Source organism: Nematolebias whitei, chromosome 1 (genome assembly GCF_014905685.2).
Source record: "Nematolebias whitei isolate Nwh7 chromosome 1, NemWhi1, whole genome shotgun sequence".
In the NCBI taxonomy this organism is placed as follows: Eukaryota; Metazoa; Chordata; class Actinopteri; order Cyprinodontiformes; family Rivulidae; genus Nematolebias; species Nematolebias whitei.
The window spans coordinates 81,692,924-81,714,035 of NC_056498.1; the positions used below are offsets into that span (position 1 = coordinate 81,692,924).

At 41.8% G+C, this 21,112-nt stretch overlaps 1 protein-coding gene across 1 annotated transcript in view; it reads right to left on the reverse strand.

Annotated features, from left to right (window-relative positions):
- LOC119413702 (regulating synaptic membrane exocytosis protein 1) overlaps positions 1–21,112 on the reverse strand; it is a 217,355-nt gene that overhangs the window by 97,354 nt on the left and 98,889 nt on the right. The window contains exons 5-6 of the mRNA XM_037680758.1: positions 2,534–2,796; positions 420–1,114 (exon numbers count right to left, since the gene is read on the reverse strand). Of these exons, the coding sequence (XP_037536686.1) occupies positions 420–1,114; positions 2,534–2,796 (958 nt within the window). The remainder of the gene's footprint in view (positions 1–419; positions 1,115–2,533; positions 2,797–21,112) is intronic.

Consider the following 21,112-nt stretch of genomic DNA (forward strand, 5'->3'; position numbering starts at 1 on the left):
ATCAACAGGAAGCAACTGAATATCAGCAGGAAGTGACTGAACATCAGCAGGAAGTGACTGAACATCAGTAGGAAGTGACTGAACATCAGTAGAAAGTGACTGAACATCAGCAGAAAGTGACTGAACATCAACAGGAAGTGACTGAACATCAGCAGGAAGTGACTGAACATCAGTAGGAAGTGACTAAACAGCAGCAGGAAGTGACTGAGGATGAAGGAGGAGACTCAAACTAAAACTCTTTGTGTTTAACATCACTCATGATGATAGTCTGGAGTTACAAACACACGTTGAGCTGTAGCATCTTCTCTACATCACCTAAAGTTGGACACTTGCTACAGTTGTGATAAAGTTGTGATAAAGTGAACTTTCCTCACCACCCTGATCTATAAATGTCCATCATGAACTGGATTTTTTCTTACCTCTCTCGCTGACGCTTTCGATCTCTGCATCCTCACAGCTGCTGTACTCTGGCGTTGTGCCCCCCTCCTCCTCTGAGCTGCTCATGCTGGTTTGTCTCTTCCCTCCTGCCCCCGGCCCTCGTTTTGACTTGTAGGGTCGAGGCGGAGGTGGCCGCAGAGATTCGGATTGGTCGGAACTCAGCGAATCGTTCCGCAGCATGCTCTCAGCCTTGTCCCTCTTGGTCCGTTTGACTCCGGGTCCCTGACCCGCACCTGAGCTGGGCCCTGAACCCGGAGGCTCTCTGAGTTCAGGGGGTGGGGCTTGCTGGGAAACAGCTTTTTCACGTGGCCCACCAACCCCACCCACCGTCCTCTGTCCAGGTGCAGCAGCATTCCCGACTTGCCCTGCCCCTGTGCTACGACCCTGAGCATGCACAGAGAGGCCACCGCCTGCAGGGGGTAATGACCCTGCTTGTCGAGGGGGTGCCCCACTGTGGTCCACGTGATGGTAACCCCCCTCCTCTGTTCGTTTCATACCTCCACCTCCTCCCACAGGATCGTGCTCCAGAGACCGAACCTTTGACAGCTGCCGGCCCTCCCTGCGCTCCCTGGACTCCCCCCGAAGGTCTCGATCCATGGAGACTTGGGTCTGCAGCCTGTGCTGACCAGGCCGCCGCTCACCTCGACCCGCTCCTCCACTTCCCCGCCCATTCCTCCTGAGGGGCCATCAACATGTGGGAGAAGAAGAAACATCAGCATTTGTTCTGAAGATGAAGATTTTATGTGTTCACAATAACATGATTGATATTTATGTTGATCATCGTCCCAGTTTCACAAGGTAACTCACTATCATTTGCTTAGACAGAATTAAGCTGTAATTCTGTCCAATACCAAGGCAAATAAAATATATTTTAGGACAGTTATGAGCTTTAAAATCCTAGTATGACATGTTAGGATTTTAGAACAATGCACTCAACTCTCATTAGTACTCAACAAACGTTACAAGACTGCCAGGACTGATCCACGACTTCCTTTGAAAACCTCTTTTTGGTTCTCAAGGAGCTTTGTAAGTCCTTTATTTGTTGACCCTGAATTTGAAGAGTTTACATTGTTTTTGAGAAATGTGTGAAACATTATGCAGATGATGTTAATATACAATGACCCCTTCATTTTAATGGTCTCATCTCTGTACTTAGGTCTCAGTGGGATACTGAATATCACTGATCAATATATCCTTATACACAAACTGGAAAATGTGATTGGGTTTATCTATTCATCAGATTCCAGTTGGTTTATGCTCACAATGTGTCATCCATGCCCTCCAGAATTAGTAATGGTGTTCCACAGGATTCTGTGCTGAGACCTGTCCTGTTTTCACTGCACATGCTCACTTCCCCTTGACAGCATCCTTAAAAACATACAACTTCCTTGTTTTGCAGATGAGACTTTGCTGTTTTACCCTCAAATCCTCAATAAACATATCGGTACTGAAGCTTCAGACTTGTATGAGAAATGGCTGAAGTTCAACTTTAAATAAACTATGGAGGAATTTTTGGCCAGGATTTGTCTTTCAAGTCTCATCTGACGTTATCAAAGGAGCTTTCTCTAGTTTTAGGACTGGACTATATGCAGCTACTGCTCTTATCACTGGAATTTTTTGGCTTGTACTTATCGCTGTGTAATGATTTAATGTAATGTTAAATTATTATTTAGCTGTTTTGTTGTTCCTGCTTTATTCTCTCTTATACTCACCATTGACAAAAAGGCAAACAATAAGGTTCTTGCCCATGTCTGTGTCTGTTTAACTGTTGGTTAGCAAAATATCTTAGAAACCCATTCTGATTCACAGAAAGCAATGACTGTATATTTAAATCTGATGCGCTTTTGGAGCCAACTCAATTAAAGATGGCTGCCACAGCTAAATGTCCTTAGCACAGCATAAAAGAACACCCCCCCCCACCCCCCCACAAAATCCATTGTGTTTTATTTATTTATTTATTTATTTATTTATTTATTAAAATATTCTAAATGACAGAAAAACACAGTTTAAATAAAACCAACGTCATGGTTTATGACCTTCCTGAAGTAAAAACTAAAATGTTCTTTTGAGAGCTGTGTTTGTCTTTTCATCTTACGCGTCTCGTGGTGGCTCACTAAGAGAGCGAGCATCTGTTCCAGCTGTGGCCCCTGGCCGCCCTGGGTCTTGGATGGTACCAGCAGAGCCTGTGGGTGCTTGGGAGCGAGATCTCAACTTCTTATCCACGGACGCTTGGCACACGGATGGCTCACTGACAGCAGAACCAAGGTCGGAAGACTTCCCAGAAGGACCAGTGAACCAGTCGCCTGGTTTGGTCAGAATATCCTGCTGCTTCCGGCAATTATTGCACACCCAGATCACCTAGGAGACGGGGACGAGGCCGGAGATTACAATCCTCTCCCAGTTTGATCCATAATGATCATAAACACAGACATATTCCAGTTAGCGGACAGTAAAGTTGCTGCTCAAGCTAAACTTCACCGCAGCCAGCAAAAACCAGCCAGACCCTCATCAGAAGCTTCAGTCAAAAACTGGTGAACAGGAAACAGAACAATGTCCTTCTGCTGCCAACCAGAGATTTGGAGAACAGCTTTTATAGAAGCTTTGTAGATTAAATTCATGGCAGATAAAACAGAGAGCAGCTTGACTCCCCTCGTCAGCTGCCTTTGGCCACTAAAAGATGAACTAAGTGCCAAGTGCTCGTTTCAAACAGCAATGCTGTCAAAATAAGACCTGCAGCCTTCTTTCTTTGCATTACTGTCATCTCACATATGAACATTAACTGGCTGCAGATCAAAGGCCAAACTCACTGACTTCACTTCAGGCACAGAGCAGAAGAACACAGGACTGATTTTAGGAGAAATGTTTGAATTTGTTGTCAACTCATTTCTTTCTGTGTAAACTGTGCATAAAGCTCATCTGTTTCTGTTACACATCAGTTTCTGATCATCAGTCTTAATGAAATTGTGATGAAGCATATCATCTTACTAACTGAACATCCTGGGTTCATGAGTTTGGAAATTAAATCTTGGTTCAACCTTTCTTTAGCTGTGTTTGCTGCTGAGCAGGTACAGTACACTGGTCGTTTTAAACTATTTATGGTTAAAGTGATGGTTAACTGTTGTAAAATAGAAAACAAGTGCAAAAATCACATCAAGGATGAAAAATATGTGCGCTCAGTGATACAGTCAGGAGGCAAATAGTCCACTCACTTTTAGTTCTTGTATTTTACAGACAGCACATAACAATGATCTGGTCTTCAAAGTCACTCACACCATTTGACTCCAGAGAACTTTGACTCACAAAAGACTTCCTGGTTAAATCAATGACTGCAAAGTGCCCAGGTGGCTGCAAAACAAGCCCACATCACCATCACTCCACCACCGCGCAGGACAGTTTGAGAAAGGTGTAAGTTACTGCTCATGTGCTGGGTCTGGTTTTCTCCAGACATGCCACTGTGCATTATGGGTAAATATCTCTATTTTGTCCTTTATACACATGAGACTATTGTTGTATAAGTTTTAAGGCTCTTTCAAAGAAACGTTGATAAATCTACAGTAAGCTGTGCTGCCATATTTTAAAAGAATGTAGCAGAATTTCCAAACAAGCTTTCCCATTTTGACCAGTTTTTAATAAATGATGACATGGTCAAATCTGTTGCCAGTTTTTGAAGAGCTCAAAAAAAAAATCATTTTTATTAAGTTATCATTGGTAAAATCCTAAAATTAAAAGACTGTTGTGACTGTACGTCATAACTCTTACACAAAACTTTTACAAACACTTCAAAGAGCTCAGGTAGTAAATGAGACAAACATCTGAGATGTGTTGGTTCTGTTGTCACTGTGTGACATGGGATCTATAAAATATCCATCCATCCATCATCCATCCATCCATTAATCCATCCATCCATCTATCCAACCATCATCTTCATGGAAAAGTCCATTTTCACTCCCAGATTAGTGACAATTTCTTTCTAACAGGGCTAGAGAGGAAATGACGATACAGTGGTTCTTGATTATGCCATTAGATGGAAACAACATGACTTCGGTCTTCTTCTCATTAAAATTTAAGAAATTTAAAGCCATCCAGTCCCTGATGTCAACCAGGCAGTCAAGAAGAGATTGTATAGAACGTACACCGGTGTGCTTCAGAGGGAAGTAAATTTGACAGTCATTGATATAAAATTGAAGTTATGACGCGTTTATGAAAATTCATGTAAATAGATTTAACTCACTCACTACAGACTCATGTTTGTGCTGCTGTTTAATATACCATATTATATTACATTATTAGTGTCTAGCGCATATCTTGGATCTTTTGGAGTATCGTTTAGCGTATACGTATCTTAGATCCTTATATACTGTTTCTTTTTATACTTTAAATTTTTGCTATTTTTGGGTTTAACTGGGACCTTGAGTACACAATTTCGTTCCACCTCACGTCCCACATGTGAAGTGAATGTCAATAAAGATTCTTGAACTTGAACTTAAATATGCCCTGCACCTGAGGAAACTCCTCACTGTACTATCGTGAAGCCTGTATACATGTGGAAAAAAGATGAACTTCAGAATGTTAGTTGGAGACGTAAAAACATTCTGTTTGGCACACTGTCCTCTGGCACTAGCGCCAAGCACAAGAGGAGTGAGTGGGACAATGTGTGAGCTGGAAATGCTGTGGGGTCAGAGCAGTCAATCCCACAGAAATTAAGACAAAATGGTCTGAATTCAAGGTGGATGTGAAGCAGAGCCCATCCCCACTAACATGGACTACACTGTTATTGTAAATGGAAGTAGCAAAGCGCCGGAGAAAGGCTGAGGCGTTTCACACTTTACGCGTGTGTTTATTGATACAACTTCTATAAACACAGAGACAATCAGGAGTAGAACGTTCTGAAAGTGTAGTTTAACCAGCACAAAACAGGAAGTCACTCACTTGGACCACTGACTAGTAATGATACGGTGAACACAATGTGGGGGTGCACAGGCTTGTGCATCGGGGGGGTTAATAGACAATTAAATAAATTTAGTCACCAAGAAGCCCCCCATCCTGCACTGTGCCATCTTGTAGTCTGTTCCAACCATGCTGTCCATTAGAATGAATGGTGTTAAAGCACCTCATGGTCCTAGGCTGTGGACATGAGGCCACCTTGCCACCATGTTGGTCAGTTGATTTGTGAATCATGTGTAATCTACACATTGATTTATTTAATTAATTTATTACATTGATTAAAAGAAAATTCCTCCTGATAACATAAATATCTTCGTCCTGTGATGGTGCTTTTATAGTAATGTATGTGCAGGCCATAACTCTGACTACATCAGGAAATCCGTCCATTTTTGCAAACTGCTCTTTAATGTTGGCCTAATCAGCTGCATTGTGGGTAATTTGATATTCCTGGTTGACATACGGATCATTCCATCCCACACAGCTGGCATGACTCGGTGGATCCCAGTCCACTGGCATAGTCCTGATGGGTCTTCCAGTTCCCTCTGGAATTACCCTGTTGATAGGAACACCAGTGTGGCCATCAGCTGTATGTGCATGAGCAGCGCACGACTCCTGGCTGTGTCTCGCTCCAAGACTGGCCACAGCTCCAAGTACAGTTCCAAAAGGATTGTCCTTGGAAGACTAAAATGTCTGATGAGTCAGTCGTCATCATAGTTCAGAAAATCCTGTCTCTAAACACACGCTCTCTGAGTATTGCACCATTTGCTATATCTTCAAATAAGGCTAAAGCTGTTGTTGTTGTTAAAGAGATTTTCTGCACTGCTCTGTGCAGCTTTTATATCCACTCCTCTAATTTCATACATGTGGATGTATTAATTGTTCATCATGCATGTCCAATGTGTATAATAATAGTTTTCACATAAATAGTTTCCCAGCATCACCTCTATGTGTCGCCAACGGACCAGAGAACATAGAAGCATGCTATAGCACCTGTCCGCTAATTTAATGTAATTGCCATGCCCAGCCATGAAGTTAGCGTGGGGCTGTGCACTTCCCATGCCAATTTCATTCTTGATACGTCTGAAGTTTTAAGTGAAAACAGGCGTACGCCACATTTTTGTGCGTACAAACCATTTGTACATGAGGCCCCTGGAGAGCAGTGAGGTAGACTGAAGAAATGTTTCAGGTAACATCGACTTACATTCACAACATTTGTGAATAAACTTGATTTTCTTCTAAGAATTTTGGTCCCAGATTTTTCTATGTGAAACTGAAAGGCATTTATTTTTTAGGGGATCTATTAAAAAATCAGCAGCAAACCATGCCAATAGAGCTGGTTCTTCAGCTTGGATAATATATTGTTGCAACCTGGAAAACACTAACTTTGAATACACTACAGAGTCACGTTCCCATTATGTCACTTTATTTTTACTTTCACAGTACAGAAACTCACTAAACGGGAAGTGTTTTCCATCTTTTTATATATCTGGTAGAATATATGGCTTTTGCTGTTGTTCTTTTAATCACTAAAATCTACTTGAACATAGGGAGAGTGGGGTAAGATGAGCCTGTGGGAAAGATGACCCACTCCCTATATTTTTGCAAAATATACTTGTCTTTGGTCATGTGACCTCACCTGCACATGGCAGCCATTATTGCTAACAGACTATGAAAGGCAGGTGCACATGGGAACAATGGTAAGATTTTTATCCACAAAAAAAAAATTCCTTGCCTAAGTAAAATTTGGATTTTCATGTATAATGAATGTTACATCAAGGTTACTTTATTTTAACATAGTGTTGTGGTATGGAGTGGGGGAGTGGTGGCGCAGAGGTTAGAGAGGTGGGCTTGTGATCCGAAGATCGCCGGTTCACGCCCCGGCCCCGACAACGTCAAAATTGTGGGTGGGGTAGGTGAAACACCCACACTTGCCCCCACCCTCATTCGCCCCACTCTGGGCCCATGAGCAAGGCCCTTAACCCCACCATGTGCTCCCTAAACAGGTCTCTCTTGAAAATGAGTTCTCGTGGCTCAATGAGACTAACCTGGATAAATAAAGGGTAAATGAAAAAAAAAAAAAAAGGTACGTGTTGGTGGTTTCCCAGCCTATAAAATCATGCAAATGATTGTGCTAAATAATTAACTTTTCTAACTAAACTGTAAACTCTCATTGTCTCCAATGTTTGTCCCATTGGTGTATGAATGTGAACTAAAGCTCTGGAATGATTTGAAATTAGAATTATTTGTTCAATTAGCTTTGTAGCAATCTAGTAGAGTGCTGTATGAGTGGGTAAATGAGGGCACAGATTGTAGTGTAAAGAGCTTTGAGTGTCTTGATCAGATAGAAAGGCGCTATATAAGTACAGTCCATTTACCATTACCATTCACATCCCATCGCTTGCAGCCTTTGGATCAGAGTGTGAATGCTCCATTCAAGAGCTATTATAACAAAGATCTAGTTGAATGAGATGTTTGGATGAGCTCTAACCCAGGCAAAATAGACAGCATGTACCAGATTGCTGGATATGTTAATGAGGCAGATATGTCAGCAATGACACCACAGAATATCTCTTCTAGATTCAGATTCACAGGAATATTTCCTTTTAACTGATAATTTTTTTGCTGATGATGAGTTTTGGCCATCCATGGTATCTGACAGGCCAAACCCTGAGCTGCTGTCTGCCTCTGAAGATGATCCACCTTCAGAGTCCACCTCTGTTGAGGTGTCTTCACAGGGATGCTCTTCAGCATGCAGAGCAGAGCCACTTGCCCACTCCCATGGATATGTGTCTCCTCCTGAAATTCTTCACTTTCTCAAAAACCAGAAGCCCAGGGCAAAGCAAAGTTGACAGCGGTTGAAGACAAGGATCCTGACTGACACACCTGAAAAGACTGCAATTGAAATAGCACAGGCAAAAAGAAGAAAATGCAAGAAGAAAGAAGTGTCTAATGTCTAAGAACCAACAAATCAACATTTTTAGCTACATGGTGACTGGAAAAGCCATCTGCTTTGCAACCTTACCTCAAAATTATTATTCAGTAGTGAAAAATACATAAAATTCAAACTTTACTAAGCTGATTTTGTGTTTTTTCAGGTGACCTCCATGTAAATGGATTTTCCTGAATAAAACGTGTTTCATGCCAGTTTCAAAACTGGACAAAGAAGAATTGTCAGTTTACTCCTGAGTGGTTAAATTTACCCTGTGATTTGAGATTTGTTCAATTTACCCTGACTCTGACTCTGATTGAGTGGGGAGTTTGTGGGGAGTGGTGGCGCAGAGGTTGGAGAGGTGGGCCTGTGATCCGAAGATCGCCGGTTCACGCCCCGGCCCGACAAACATCAAAATTGTGGGTGGGGTAGGTGAAACACCCACACTTGCCCCCACCCTCATTCGCCCCACTCTGCGCCCATGTTTTTTTTCTAGAGCTGTTTGTTATAGATTTGTCTTAATAACATATTATTTTAGATAACACCCCTGTAGGGATTGTGGTTTGTTTCCTGGTGTCTAGCCCCATCTTGTGTTTATGTCTTGTGTTCTCCTTATCCTTAGTTTCTGTTTTCTATAGGGTTTATGTTTTCCTAGTGTATGTCTCCATCTGGTGTTATGTTTCTGTTCCTGCAAGCCCTGGTTTCCTAGTTTATCGTTTCCCCTGATGTGTTTCAGCTATGTCATCACAGGTATTTTGTCTCGTTAGTCACTGTATATAGTCTGTGTCTCTGTGTTAGTCCTTTGTCCTGGCATTGTAAGCTGTCTCCTGGTGATGTCCTGTCTGCTCCCTGTGTACCCCTGGATTGTTTATGTGAGTTCTTGCTGCCCTGTCAGCCTTTTCTGTTATTTATTGTGAATAAATTATTTATTTAATATATCTCCTGAGTCCTGGACTGCCTGCCTGCACCACTGGGTTTATCTACCAGAGTCACCCGTTTACGACAACCCCAATTAATGGTATGTGTTTTCTTTGTACTCCTGTGTCATTTAATATCACCCATAGAACCAAAACAGCAAAAAGTGACTTATCTTATCCCATTCTCCTCTAAATGCCAACCCAGCACTAAACAAAACAACCAACAGGGACAACACACTTGAGCATGTACTGTAACCTGAAAAAGTCCACCCATTTTTGGAACAAGAAATATGTCCCAAAAAGTCAAAAAGTACAGAGTATAAAGAAAATGCCAAACTTTTAGTCCAGGCTAGGCTAATGGTTAGCAAAACCAAGTACTGTTTGTTAAATTGTTTTTCAGGGTTATAAAACAATTCATTCTGAAACGTGACATGCCACTGTAGTGGACTAGGCCTACGTCGAAACTAAGTCTAAGGTCAAAACTCTTGACCTTTAGAACCTTGTGGGACAGGAACTGTCATTTCATGTATTTGAATACATAAATACAGGTTCACCCATCCTGAGACTTTCTTTCTTGAAGATTCAAGTGAAAAGAACACTCTCTTTTTATTATCATTACTATTGTTCAAATGTTGATAATCAAAGTGTCTTAGTTCAAACCATTTTAGATGTTGCAGTGAACTAATCAATTTTATTAACTGAGTAATGATTTTTATTCTCATGTTAAAAGCTGTTGCAGAGTAATTATGCATTTTTCTGATTTCTGCTTTTGAATGAGCAAGTGTGTGCGTTTACAAGGTTACAGTCAAACGAAAAACAAGTTGTTATGTTAAAACTGTCATGTTTTAGAATCCTCTCAGACGTAAATAGAGATGTTTTGCACCTGTTTCTTAAACACGCCACAACAAAACCCTCTCGGTCTGTGAGAACATTTCTGAGCTGTCCCATAACAATTCTCGCTGTCTCTAACCTCTTACGTCACAAAACCCACCCCGTCTGGTCGTTTCTGACCAATGAAAAATCCCAAAAAGTGAACCGGGAAAGAGTCTTTAAAATGTCAGTACTTCCTGGTCTACAGGGACACACGGACTCAGAGAGTTGGAGAGTTACGGAGTTGGAGAGTTGTCGGAGTTCTAAGAGTTCTGAGAGCGTAGAGTTCGGTGAGAGTCTACTCAAGTTCTGCTGAGTTCTGATGGAGTGCTGTTGGAGTTCCTGACATGACAACAAAGCTCTCCCGAGTTCCATGGGATTATAACATTTTCCACTGAGGTGAATATGTGTCGAACAGAGCCTCGCCATTACTTCGGACGAGTAACAGCATCCTACTGAGACGCTGAAAGGGTGCGTTAAACGGAATCTCACCTGAGACATCTCCAGGTAAAGGAGCCGATTTCATCACCTAAGTGTACTGTAAGGAAAAGCTGAAGAAAGCCGGAGAGTGTCGATTCTGGTGAACACTTAATTTCCCTCACATACCATCTTAACTCCCTCTAAACTTCTTTCCATCTTTAAACTTTTCTATCAAGTAGAAATTCTTCCAGATATTTAGAAATGTCTGTGTAAAGTGCTTATTCACATCCGTGTGGGTAAAAGATCATAGTTGTACAGTTTTATAAATGTCTTTGGTGCAGCAACAGAAAAATCATGGCCGTATGATTTTTCTGATTGATTGCTTATATTGTTATTTTCATAATTTGCCAAATTAATGTACATGTTTGATGTTAAATTTGATTCTGTAAATAAATGACCGCATTCATTTTGATGGGTCAAATCTAAATGACGTCTCACGTTTGCATTTCCTTAAATTCAATGCACGTTTTATTCAGTCCAGAAAAATGAGGAACCCGCGTTAAATGATGAATATATCCCAGCATCTGTTCATCTACACCGCTGTGAAAGGAAACTAAATTAGCTAATCTAAAAAAGTTAAATCTGGTCCTCTGGACATTCAAAAAAAACAAAACAAAACAAAACAAAGCAAAACAACAAAAAATGTAGAAACGTTTCGTCTCTCATCCAAGAGACTTCCTCAGTCTGAGGTGCTGTTTTCAGCTCAGTCTCTTAAATAGTACCTTCTCAGAGTGGATCAACAAGTTTGCTGCTGACAACCAAAACCAGCTGATCACATGCTCAAGAAGGACCATCAGCCTAACAATGGGTCATTAGCACACTGATGGCTGTTTACTATTCACAGAGGGCTGAGTGATACTAGCAATCACAGCATTGTAAGAGGGGGACAATTGAACCCGGAGGCCTCCACCCCTGTTTAATGATGGACGATTTCTTTTCACAAAGATGGCCTCCTTTACTCCTCTCTCAAACCATCGTTCCTCTCTATCCAAGATGTGAACATCTTCATCCTTGAAAGAGTGACCGCTGGCCTGGAGATGAGCGTAGACCGCAGAGTCCTGGCCTGATGATGTTGATCTTCTGTGCTGGGCCATCCTCCTGGCCAGTGGCTGTTTAGTTTCCCCGATGTAAGACTGATCACAGCCCTCCTGACACTGAACAGCATACACAATATTACTCTGTTTGTGCCGGGGGACTGGATCTTTGGGATGAACCAGTCTTTGCCGTAATGTATTTTGGGGTTTAAACCACTGGGACGTTATGTTTAGAAAATAAACGTCTCAGTTTCTCTGATACTCCCTCAACATATGGAATGACCACTGGTCCTCAGATTGAGGAAGTCTCTTGGATGAGAGACGAAACGTTTCTACATTTTTTGTTGTTTTGCTTTGTTTTGTTTTGTTTTTTTGAATGTCCAGAGGACCAGATTTAACTTTTTTAGATTTTTCTACCTGGATTATTGAGCATGCATCAGGATAAATTAGCTAATATTAAACCTCTACACTTTTGCAAGCGTTGTCGGTCTTCTCAACCCAACAACATCCATGTTACAATGTGTGTTCTGAGCCTTATTTATTTTTTTGCCTTTTATCTTTTTTATGTCTGAACCAAAATGAAAATGACTGCCTGTTTTTCTTACTCTGTGCTGTTGTCATAGCTGATATGGAGTTAAGCATTGATAACTTTTAAGCAGAACATGACTTTAAAGTAGGACGATACTTCTAGTGCAACATAAACACGGCATGACTTACATGTTGCTCATAGTCTTGCTCTGTTACAGAGCTACAGAGGAGCAGTTTGGCTTCATCTGCAGTCCTAATAGAACCGGATCTTGACGATCCATTTGCTTCATTGAGCCCTTCAATTTTGAACATGGCGTCATCACATACGTTGTACATGATGACGTACAAGTCAGAGCCGTACCACATGTTTTGTCAAGCAGAAACCCCCTCCTGAGCCGCTGCACTCCTCCCTTTTGCTTATTCTCCGTCTCAGTGAAAAAGCAAAGGAGGAGCAATTGTCTGTGGAATTGAGGACAACATTTATAAATCATGAGGGGGAAAAATCAAACAAGAAACAGCTCTTTATTGTCTGCAACTCAGTCTTTATTGTTTGTGTAAAGAGCCGTTCAAACAATCCCAATCATTTGCGAATGTCACATCTCTGCATCCTAAGAACCAGACCTGATTAACTTCAACTCCTCTAGGTCTTCCTAACATGTGTATTACCGATGTGAATAATAGAAATCTGGATAGCATTCATACTGTGAAAAAAATAAAATACTTCACTGGATCTCTCATAAGGCTCCACAAGTTCTGGTTGGTACAGAGTAGTTATGGACCACATGAACTTTGTGACTTGTGTAACACTCTAACTTGTGATCACTTCCACAAAATGTTGAATCATTTTTGAGACCAGCTCAATGTAAGCTGCCACCTGCCTCGAGTCTTTATTGGTCATTCATGGTGCCTAACTGTATGTAACGTATGAGCAACTATTGGGTTGATTTTTGTTGATTGAAGTCTGCTTGTTTGAAAGTTTAGTTGTTCTTATTCATATTTTTTTGCATCAGGATATTTTTTCAATTACAGAATAAAATTTTTAAAAAAAAATTTAAAAACAGCGAGAGGACTGAGACGGAGTGAGGACGTTAAAATGAGTCCTGCAGCTACCAGGGTTGTTGTTAGTCCTGAACACTCCCCAGTGACTCTTTAAAGAGAGCTCAAATTAAATATTATGGCATTAGTTCCCCCCCCCCCCCCCCCACCACCACCACACACACACACACACACACACACACACACACACACATACTTTTCTCTTCTCTTCTCTTTCCCACCCCACTTTTCCTTCCATTCCTTCATCCTCCAGATTGCTTTTGATTAAAGCTCCACAGCCAAAGAGAAAACTGTTTTACACCGACGCAGCTAAATTTATCCTGCCAAACACCCCAGCACCACCAGGGAGGGAGTGAAAACGTGCACACACACACTTGACAATGAAAACACAGCCTTGTGTGGGACATTACACCCACCAATCTGTGATTTTCTGCAGCCGGACTAACGGGGCGGATGGCTGCCAGATCCACAGAAAGGAAATGGAAAATGTTGTCACACAAGGTTGTTAGAAAACATCCCTTCATGCACAGAATCCACCCAGAGGACCTGACTCCACCTGGTTGGATCCCTTCATGCACACTTCTCTGCTGATGGTGACAAAGGGCAGAGGTCAAAGTGCACTCTGCTCTCTCCGTACTGAACTCAGATGGTCCAGAAAGTATCACCAGTGAATCCAGTCTAAAAATTCTGAAAATCAGTTTCTTCTTCAAAAAGACACAAACTGTTCCAAACTAAGCAAAAGTGAAACAGCTTCAACTTTAGTGGCCGACAAACAACATGAGCTAATGATCTTCTAAAATCTGCAGCAAAACTAAAGTAACTAATCACTGAAGGAAAACATATTTAACACATCTTTTCAGGTAAGAGTTTGAAAATAAGCTAATCTAATGATAAGGAAGGACAAAGTCACAGCTGTTTGAGTCAAATCTTGAAAAGAACATTCAGGTCTAATATCACATGATGCTGTAAGAGCCTCTTGGATTAGCACTTGAGAGTACTGTATCTACTGTGAATAACTTTTACACCACATCAACTATTACCTCTACATCTGTACATATCTAACGCCAATGTTTTAAAGCAAAGATCTTATGCAATGCGTGAAAAATGTTTTGGGGATGACTCGCATGCACTGCCACCCAGGAAAAGGCAGATCAAGCTGACAGAGACAACTGAACATTTTCTGTAAGTAATTCCAACACTACAAGCTAACAAGTGTCTATGCATTCAAATCAAGCCATGACTGGAGCACCAGGAGAGTGACATGATGTAAATCTGGTCTGTTCAGATTACAGTACTGAACGAATAAATGTGACATAGGCACAATTGATAAAGCTCCTGCCTCTCAGCGATAAGGTCGCCTCGTTTAAAATACCAGCTGGGCACCTTTCTGGGTGGAGTTTGCATGTTCTCTCTGTGCATGCGTGGGTTTTCTCCGGGTACTCCAGTTTCCTCCCACAGACAAAAAACATGCAGGTTAGTCTGATTGGTAACTCTAAATTGTCTCTAGGTGTGAGTGAGAGAGCGAATAGTTGTTTGTCTTTGTGTGTCCCTGTGATGGACTGGAGACCTGTCCAGGGTGTCTCCTACTTATCAGACAGTGACTGCTGGACATGGGCACCAGTGATCCAAAAATAAAGAAGCAGGTCAAGATAATGGATGGGTGGATGGATTAATGGATGAAAGAAGGTTTGTGTAAAGAAGGAAATGTATTAACAGGACTATAAACTATTTTACTATTCTTTAGTACATCTTAACATCATGGGGGAGTGGTGGCGCAGAGGTTAGAAGATGGCCCTGTGATCGGAAAGTCACAGGTTCAACTCCCAGTACCGTCAACCTCAAATTGTGGGTGGAAAAGGTGAAACACCTACACCTCTCTCGACCCTCATTCGCCCCATTCTGGGCCCTTGAGCAAGGCCCTTAACCCCCACCATCTGCTCCCTAAAACAGGCTTCTCTTGAAAATGAGTTCTCGTGGCTCAATGAGACTACCTGGATAAATAAAGGGTAAATGAAAAAAAAAAAAAAAACTAATGATAAACTCCAGGACATCTGGTCAGTTCGTGTGTTGCTTTATCTTTGATGTTTATTGTTTCTCCATGTAAGGCGTGTCGCATAAAGCAAGTGGTTTGGAGCAGTGAACTGTTATTTTATAAGAGACACTTAATCCCACAGAAAGCCTGTGTTAGATCACACTCTGATGGTGAAGAGGAGGTGTGCAGCCTGAGTGCCTACACTGACGTACAGAAGCCTATGATGGACAAAAAGTTACTGTCCTGTCAGTTATATGATCACGGGGCACACACACACACATGAATATCTGCTCTTTACCACATGCAGCAGTAGGGAATCCCCTGATCACAGGGAGACCCCCCACCCCAACAGGATGAGTTCATGAGTGAAAAAGTGAGCAGGAGACAGAGCAGCTTCTCTGCAGATGGAACCCAGGACAAAAAAAACTCCTGTGTGTGTGTGTGTGTGTGTGTGTGGGGGGGGGGGGGGGTCTGTACAAGAGCAGGGCTGTGCATCTGGACATGCACCTCATCATTCATTGAATATGGTGGTGTTGCATTCAAGTGTCTGCGTAAAACAGAGTGATTAAAAAATAATCCAGTGTCTGGTCGGTTTGTCAGAGAAGCATAAAACGACTTGAAACTTCAGATCAAATAACTTTCCACAGAGATTCAGTGACAAATCTGAAAGATGAAACTAACCATTTCCATCCCACGAAGCATCGTTAAATTTATTATTAGAAAATGGAAAGTTTGTAGCACGGTAAACCTGCCAAGAAAGGGCCGTCCACTAAAACTCACGATATGTTAAAATACTTTTATTTGATTCCTTAAGATTAAATATGAAACCCATATCAACACAACAAAGGGATTTTCACTGAAAAGCTTATTTTGTTCTGTTAGTGACAATAACAACAGTAACTTCAAGCTCTTCCTCTACAAATAACTAGCACTACTTATCACAAACAGGTTTTAGCTGCTAAACCTGCCACTAGGGAACACAAGGCAGTGCATCTCTTGTGCCGGTCCCAAGCCGGGTAAATGGTGAAGGTTGTGTCAGGAAGGGCATCTGACATAAAACACTTTTTTGCCACAACTATAATGTGAATTCATCAAAGCGAAACCATACCATATCGGTCAAGGCCCGGGTTAACAACGACCGCCACCAGTGCTGTTGACAAACAAGAGTGTCAGCAAAAATTGTGCTATTGTTAGTTGAAGACGACGAGGAGGGAAACGTGTCAGGAGACAGAAGGAGAAGAGGAAAGTCAAGAATATAGGACTGAGGGTTGCAACTCTAAATGTGGGAACAATGACAGGCAAAGGTAGAGAGCTGGCTGACGTGATGCAGAGAAGGAAGGTGATGCTTTATGTGTCTAACAGACCAAGTGGAAGGGCAGCATTAGAGCAGGGTTCAAACTGTTTTACCATGGTGTGGATAGAAAGAGAAATGGAGTAGAGGTGGTCCTGAAGGAGGAGTTGGCAAATAATGTAGTAGAGGTGAAAAGAGTGTCAGATAGGGTGATGTGTCTGAAGGTAGAAGTAGAAGGTCTGATGCTAAATGTTGTCAGTGGTTATGCTCCACAGGTTGGATGCGATGGGGAGGAGAAATATACATTTTGGAAGGATGTGGATGAAGTGATGGGGAGTATTCACAGGGAAGAAAGAGTGGTGATTGGAGCAGACCTGAATGGACATGTTGGTGAAGGAAACAGAGGGATGAAGAAGTGATGGGTAGGTCAGGTGTCAAAGAAATAAACCAGGAAGGACAGATGGTGGTGGATTGCGCCAAGAGAATGGAAATGGCTGTAGTCAACACTTATTATTATACAAGAAGAAGAGGTTTTTTGCTGCTCTTCTCTGTGTCCCTGGGATGTGTCCCCTCCTGTCCTGGTATGACTCAGGTTGCAGTTACAATCTAGAAGATAAGCATCACATCTGTTATGATCTTGGCACGGTCAGGGCTGTAGCTGAAGCATGAGGCCAGAGTGACCAGTCCTGTTGCAAATGTTCAGTGACCAAGCTTTGCCAGTGAATGGGACCCATATCATGGACACCATGGATACGCTGCGCCACGCTCATCCCAGGATCTTGATTCATTTTCACCACAATCTACTTCAAGCTTTGTGCATGCTCAAATCCCTTCTCTGCATGATTTTGCAGGGATCATCCATGCTCTGGATGAATGTTAGCATGCTCCTCATCCCGTGTGAAGAGTGTCTTTTCCTAATTAACTCACGAATCAACAAGAACATCTGTGAAATAATCATGTCAAAGCCCAGTTTCGTTCAAATGATTTAGCGTATCGAATGTTAGCGTTAATATTGCTAAGGCGAGTCAAAGTTGCACAGCTTCAGTTCCATAGGTTCATCATTTGTGGCCGTGGCCTCAGAACTTCAACAACTATTTAGCTGAGGTCTCCAGTACACAATAACTGATAGTAACTGAGACTTTTCAATGACGTAAAAGCTTCACTTTGTTCTGTTTATCTTTTTGTTGTTGCTTGCTGCCAAAGGCAAAGTTAAACAATAATGTTTTGCTCTTATCTGGTAGTCTGCATGCAAGTCTGTCTGTTAGCAAAACACCTCATGAACCACTGGATGAGTTTTAATGAAAATTTCCACAATTTAATTAGTGGAAGTGTTGATAAAACCAATTAACATTTTGACCCAATACATTTCAAGATGGCCACCACAGCCAGCAGACTTTAAGAAACACATAAGTGGTTATTTTCATTTAACTTTTATTTCTACAGGTTAGTTTCATTGAGTCACGTGGGCTAATTTACAAGAGAAACCTGTTTTAGACAGGCAACATATAAAGTACAGACAACAATAAAATGCAATTAAAATAAAAGTAGTGTTATGAAACAATAAAATCAAGGTCCCATACAAAACAAGGTAAAATACTAAAAACAAGAACATATTTTGCTTTGATTTTTCTAATGACCTTATCAGATGTTTAAAATCCCTTCAAGAAATCAAAGTGGACAGCTTCAGATTTTGTTGCAAGGTGTTCCAGGTTATACGAGCAGAGTAAGAAAAGGCCTTTTTGTTGAGTTCAGTCTGCACTGAGTGCACACTGCAGGTAATGAATCCCTGAGAGTGCATGTTGTAACTGCACTGATGAAGTGCTATATGGGAGGAGATATAAGAAGACAGCAGACAAAGGAGGGATTTATATATGTAAATGTGCCAGTGTGAGAGCCTGTGCAGATAATGATGACCAACTGACCAGTGAGTACAGGGTACAGTGATGGGTATGATAGTTTCAACCAGTTATGAATCTTACCTTGCCATGGTAGACAGCATCCAACATCTGCAAGGAGCTGACAGGGGCATTCATGTAAATAATGTCACCATAGTCAATGGCTGGTTGGAAAGTTGCAGATACAAGGCGTTTCCTGGTAGTCAAGCAAGAAATATTTCAGCAAAATGCTCAGAGTGAAATATTTCTGAAATAGAAACCCAATTTTAATTTCAGTTTCTTTATGAAATTTCCAACATGTGGTTTAAAAAAGAGATGTGCATCAACCAAAATTCCCAAGTAAGAATCCACAAATTCAAGAGGGAAGAGCTGCTGGCACCAACTTTCTGTTTGAAAACAACATCCCTTTGTTTTTTATCAGCATTTAGCACCAGTTTGAGATAGAACAAGTCTGACTGGATGATGTCAAATGCAGACTGTAGAAGCTGGAAAACCTTAGCAACTGATTTAACTCGACAATAAACAACTGTCAGCATAGAGATGCAAGGACGTGTCAGGAATGTTTTGACCTACATTACTTATATAAATTGAATAAAGAGTGGATCCTAAAACTGAGCCTTGTGGCACACCATTAGTGATCATTAGGTAGCTAGATGAAGTACCATTAGGTCGAACACATTGCTTCCGACCTGAGCAATAGTTTGAAAACCAATCAACAGTGTGATCAGAGGAGACGGTATCTGACAGCTTATTGCATAAGATGTTATGATCTACTGTATCAAAAGCTTTGGACAGGCCTAAGTAAAGTGAAAAACAATAATCCTTAAATCCAAAGCTTAAACAACATCATTAAAAACCTTTTGCAAAGAAGTCATTGTGCTTTGTTGTTTCCTGAAGCCAGATTGGTGAGAAGATAAAATGCTAAGAGTCCAAGTACTTCCTGACGTGAGTATTTATCAGTTTTTATTTATTTATTAGCCTTTATTTAACCAGTCAAATCCCATTGAGAAGTACTTATTTCCCGTAAGATGGCGCCCGTGTACATGGCTTGCAATCCACCTATGCTGATGGTGTTCGGATTATTTGTGTTTTGTTTGTTTTTTATCTGGGACATAAACTAGCTGCTGGTGTATGACCGACAACAGTTCTGGATCTTCGTTTTTCTGCCGCCGATGTCGCTTATTTGGACCAATATGAGCGTACCTCTGGATCCCCCCTCCTCCCCCCCAAAACCAACTTTTGACTGTAAACAACTGCCCATCCCAGCTTCCCTCGCCAGCTTTGAGCTGAGCGTCTTTGAACTCGGCCATTCGCCTTCGACTTTATGCGCACTCGTCTACCGCCCACCTCGATCTAAGGATTTCATAAATGAGTTTTCTGATTTCTTGACTGAAATCACACCAAAATATAATCATGTTTTCATTATTGGGGACTTTAATTTGCATGTGTGCTCTCAGGAGAAGCCCTTGGTTAAGGACTTTTTAGATTTATTGGACTCATTTAATCTAGCTCAGCATGTAAACGGTCCCACCCAAGAGCGCGGACATACACTGGACCTTGTTTTAACTCGTGATGTGACTGTTAGTAATCTTGAAATTGGTGATAATGTTTTTTCAGACCACATGCCAGTCCAGTTCGAGTTCACCCTCCCCCATCTAACTCCTAAGCCGTGTGTTCCTGCATGTAGTAGCCAGGCCATTAACCATTTTACTGCTGCACGTTTCACAGATGCTTATAACTCTGAAATGATCATTCAGCCTCGGGTGTTTCTCACCACCACTGAGGAGCTGACATCCCAGTTCAACTCTGTCTGCTTAAAGACTCTGGATCATGTTGCGCCTGTTAAAACTAGAAAATCAAAACTCAGAGCAGAACTGTGGCTGAGTGACGTCACCAAGGCCATTAGGCGGCAGTGCAGGAGGGTGGAGCGCAAAGGGAGGAAAGACAGGCTGCAGGTCTCTTTTCAAATACTTAAAGAGAGTTGGTGCCATTATCAGAAAGCAGTAAAAGCTGCTAAATTCAAATACTTTTCTGATATCATAACCTCAAACTCTCACAACCCACGTGTCCTCTTCTCTACCCTAAACTCTGTTCTCCACCGCACTGAACCATCATCTCTGGAAGCCTCGACTGAGCTGTGCGAGAACTTCTTACATTTCTTTTTGGAAAAAATTGCGACCACCCGGGCTCTCATTTCCCTTCCAACTCATGACCCATCCATCCCACCTCAATCTGTAGCTCTATTTGACCATTTTGAACCCATCACTCTATCATCTCTAGAGCAGGTCATGTGCAGCTTGAAACCTTCTGGTGCCCCCTTTGATGTGGTCCCCCCTCGACTATTAAAGGAGGTTTTTCCTACTCTAGGTCTGTCCATTCTGGCTATAGTAAACAGTAGTTTATCCACTGGCGTGGTGCCAAAAACCTTTAAACATGCTGCTGTCCAGCCTCTCCTGAAAAAAACAAACCTTGACCCCTCAGTCGTTTCCAACTTTCGGCCTGTCTCCAAACTCCCATTTGTTTATAAAATACTGGAGAAAACAGTCGAGTCCCAGTTGAAGTGCTTCCTGGAGGATCACGCCATCTTAGAGCTATTCCAATCTGGCTTTAAACCTGGCTTTAAACCAGAGTTCACCTTCGAATCCAGTTCAAAATACTCCTGTGTGTCTACAAATCGCTGAACAGCCCCCCCCCCCCC